Source organism: Phytophthora parasitica (assembly GCF_000247585.1).
Source record: "Phytophthora parasitica INRA-310 unplaced genomic scaffold supercont2.12, whole genome shotgun sequence".
In the NCBI taxonomy this organism is placed as follows: domain Eukaryota; phylum Oomycota; class Peronosporomycetes; order Peronosporales; family Peronosporaceae; genus Phytophthora; species Phytophthora nicotianae.
In genome coordinates this window covers 815,814-818,882 of record NW_008648998.1, presented here as the reverse complement: position 1 = coordinate 818,882, position 3,069 = coordinate 815,814, and the positions used below count along the sequence as shown (strand labels likewise).

General features: G+C 52.6%; 3 protein-coding genes across 3 annotated transcripts; 1 reads left to right on the top strand and 2 right to left on the bottom strand.

Annotated features, from left to right (window-relative positions):
- Positions 1-21: 21 nt before the first annotated feature.
- PPTG_22156 (hypothetical protein) lies at positions 22-225 on the top strand (the record flags this gene model as incomplete). The annotated part of the gene is made up of 1 exon (XM_008902050.1): positions 22-225. A coding segment is annotated over one exon (204 nt), but the record flags the coding sequence as incomplete, so codon positions are not given.
- Positions 226-702: 477 nt separating this feature from the next.
- Positions 703-1,643, bottom strand: PPTG_07589 (hypothetical protein). Its single transcript, XM_008901868.1, has one exon. The coding sequence runs from the start codon at positions 1,602-1,604 to the stop codon at positions 1,101-1,103; it is 504 nt and encodes a 167-aa protein (XP_008900116.1). The 5' UTR covers positions 1,605-1,643; the 3' UTR covers positions 703-1,100.
- A 500-nt stretch (positions 1,644-2,143) lies between these two features.
- PPTG_07588 (hypothetical protein) lies at positions 2,144-3,022 on the bottom strand. Its single transcript, XM_008901867.1, has one exon. It carries the CDS (start codon positions 2,901-2,903, stop codon positions 2,163-2,165), a length of 741 nt encoding a protein of 246 aa, XP_008900115.1. The 5' UTR covers positions 2,904-3,022; the 3' UTR covers positions 2,144-2,162.
- Between the last annotated feature and the right edge of the window lie 47 nt (positions 3,023-3,069).

The following is a 3,069-nucleotide window of genomic DNA, read 5'->3' as shown; positions in this document are numbered from 1 at the left end:
CATGGACCTCGTCCCCCGAAGGGTTCGTTCGACGGGAGCTTCCCCGGTCCCTGGGGCAAGTGGGCTGGATCGTTCGACGGTAGTTTTCCTGGTCCCCACGGCAAGAACGTCCCGTTCCCTGGCAAGGGCAAAGGTAAGGGAAAGAAGAAAGCGAACGGTTCGGACGCCTCGGAGGATACTCAGCAACAGACGACGCAACAAGAGGATAATTCGGCCTCAGACTAACTACTTCGATTTTAGATCGAGATGCGAGTTCGACACCTTCCGTAGATGTACATTCGTATTAGTGTTGAGTAAATTTACATAACCTCAATGGATCAATTGGTCCTCCGTCATTCACACCAACAAACTTCATTCACGAAAAAAAAAAACACACACACACAGCTAAAAAGCTCTACTGGAAACCTCCCCTTCGATGAGCCATTACCTTCGAAGGCAGACCTTGGTATCAGCACGACCGCTTATTCGGTAAGCGCTTGGTCACGCAACGGCTCGTATCCGCCTCTGTTTCTTCCGACAACAACGATGCTCGTCACACTCCCATCACGCAGCCGACGTGCTACTACACCACTTGCTGGTAGCTTTTTAGATATTCCACCATTGTTGTTAACGGGAGGAGGCGTCGAATCAGCGGTCGATTTGAAGTCAACAGGATGGTGTTCGTAAGAGCGCACGAAGTCAAGCTGTGCAGTCGAATACGAGCACTGAACGGCGGCGACGAGGAGGATAAGGGTCGAAATGAACTTCATACTGGTTGGGAAGGGTGTTTTTGGGGGTTGGAGGTGAATCGAAGAATGACACTTTGCACACTGAACGCGAAAACGATTCCACTGATACACATGTACCAGAACAAAGTTGCCGTTTTTTCGTGTTGCTCACTCGTAGCATGAATGTTACTTGAAGTACGATCCGAAGCATAAGATCCCACCAAGGTTCATCTGCGCAGCGAGGACCCGATCCATACGGATCAAAGCATGCAGTCGGATACTTGGTATCGAAATCTCCAAGAAAAACAATGAAACTTCGTTGTATAACACCACTTGCACTCAAAAAAAGAAAAAAAATTGAGGTCCGATTCGTAGCCGAACACACTCCCTAGTTTACTTGCCAGACACCTGCGTAGTAGAGTCTGTCGCCATGGCAGAATCCGTAGCCGCAGTAGACGATGGCACAGGGCTGTTGCTGGTGGTCGAGGACCCCGTAGCCGTGTTCACGGGGTTGGTGAGGCTGCTGAGGACTGTCCCCGTGCCGGTACTTCCGATCGGTAGGCTCAACGAAGAGAGGCCACTCGTGATCGACGACAAATCGCCGAGAGACGAGAGACTATTGCCTCCGGTAAGGGAGGTTAGACCGCCAAGGCCAGTGCCTGTTGTTAGAGAAGACAGAGAGTCCGTGCTAGGCAAGATCCCCGATGTCCCGCTGCTGGTCGGCAACAGACTTGTGATCGAAGAGAGGGCTGCGGTGGTGCCACCTGTCGTCGACCCAGTGAGGGTTGAGAAATCAAGACCGGAGTTGTAGCCCGTCCGTAGTAGCTTCCGCTCCGGGACAGCTTGTGCGCAGTGAGCAACCGCTACGAGAAGCGCGAGGGTCGAGAAGAGCTGCATGCTGAGTATGCTGGGGTTTTGGTGTGCGTTTGACTAGGCAAATGGAATTGTGAACAAGCAGCGTGGTGGCGACAGCAACAGGATACGATGAGCATTCAGCATGAGCATCGCACGAAAGCGCAGCACAGGCTAACGGCGTACAACTGAAGAGAATGCGACGCTTTAGCAGACGGTAGTATCTGTGTGTGGGGCTTGTGATAGCTGAGTCAGGCTCTGGTGCTATAAGATCGCTACGACCTTATGCCGGTCATGACATGTACACGACATTGTGAGTGGCATCCATGAAAACTACGCATGGCGTGGCTTTCGGGGCTCGGATGCCGATGCGGTCCACTATCTGTGCTGTAAAACGAATTATCGCCACAAATTGCAAGCTTTGAACTCCAGCTATGACAAGCACTACCTGGCGGAATTGTCTAAGTAGTGCAAAACAGATCAACGAGTACTGTTAATAGCTCGACGTTTAAAACTGTAGCGGAATTTGCCGCTGATGGGTTAGTGAAGGCTGGGCAGAGTAGAATACAAACAAAACTGTATTGAACAAACTACACAGGACAGTTACTCCATCGAGTGTTGGAGCGGAGACTTCTCTGGGTCCGGCTTCGGGGTCGGCTTAACGTTCGGTTTGTGCGAATTCTTCGGACTGGTTTTCTTTTTCGAGGACTTCTTCGGAGTCGTTTTCTTCTTGGTGTTTTTCTTGTTCAACTTCGGAGACGGTGGTGGGTTCTTGGGGCTCTTCAACGTCCGTTCTTCGGACTGGACGTCCGAATTGCTGGGTTTCCCAGAGTTGTAGACCTGCTTGTCGCCACTGGTGGAAGTGGACGGGAGGTCAAGTCCGTCAGTGAGACCCGATACATTGTCCGTAGCTCCCGAAACGCCCTTGGTCACTCCTCCGGCACCGCTGGTTGGCAGCGACGACAGCTTTCCGCCCTTCATTGCACCGTTAGTGATTGAGCCCAGACCACTTCCACCGGTCAGAGATTGGAGACCACTACGTCCCGTCATCGTCGTCAGATCGGTCGGGATGATGTTCTTGCCAAGGCCACTGCTGCCCGTTCCGACGGGCAGTGAGTTCGTGTTCGGCAGGACACCACCTTTCGTGATAGAATCAACGCCAGGTGCGGTCGCGGGCAACCCGTACTTCTTGGTAGTTGAGCCAGTCGTGACGTCTGAAAGTCCAGAGAGGTTGGAGAAGTCGATTGGATTGTCGTAACCGGCTCGCAGCAGCTTTCGCTCAGGCGCTGCGAGCGTGCATTGTGCCGCAAGAACTACGAGAGCGAGGGTCGATAAGAGCTTCATCTGGGCGATGTTGTGTGGAATCGGCGTCTAAACTGGAAATGAGGAGTGATAAGCTGAGCAGCGTCTAGCGAGATGAAAGATCGACGGAGTGTCTCCCTACGAGAGGCCTCTACCACGCGCGTCCACATCTGCTACGCGGCCATGTATCGTTACCGAATGGGCAGAT

What these genes read in the sequence shown, in the direction of transcription:
- PPTG_07588 (XM_008901867.1), bottom strand. Translation starts at nt 2,903, where the DNA reads ATGAAGCTCTTATCGACCCTCGCTCTCGTAGTTCTTGCGGCACAATGC.
- PPTG_07589 (XM_008901868.1), bottom strand. Translation starts at nt 1,604, where the DNA reads ATGCAGCTCTTCTCGACCCTCGCGCTTCTCGTAGCGGTTGCTCACTGC.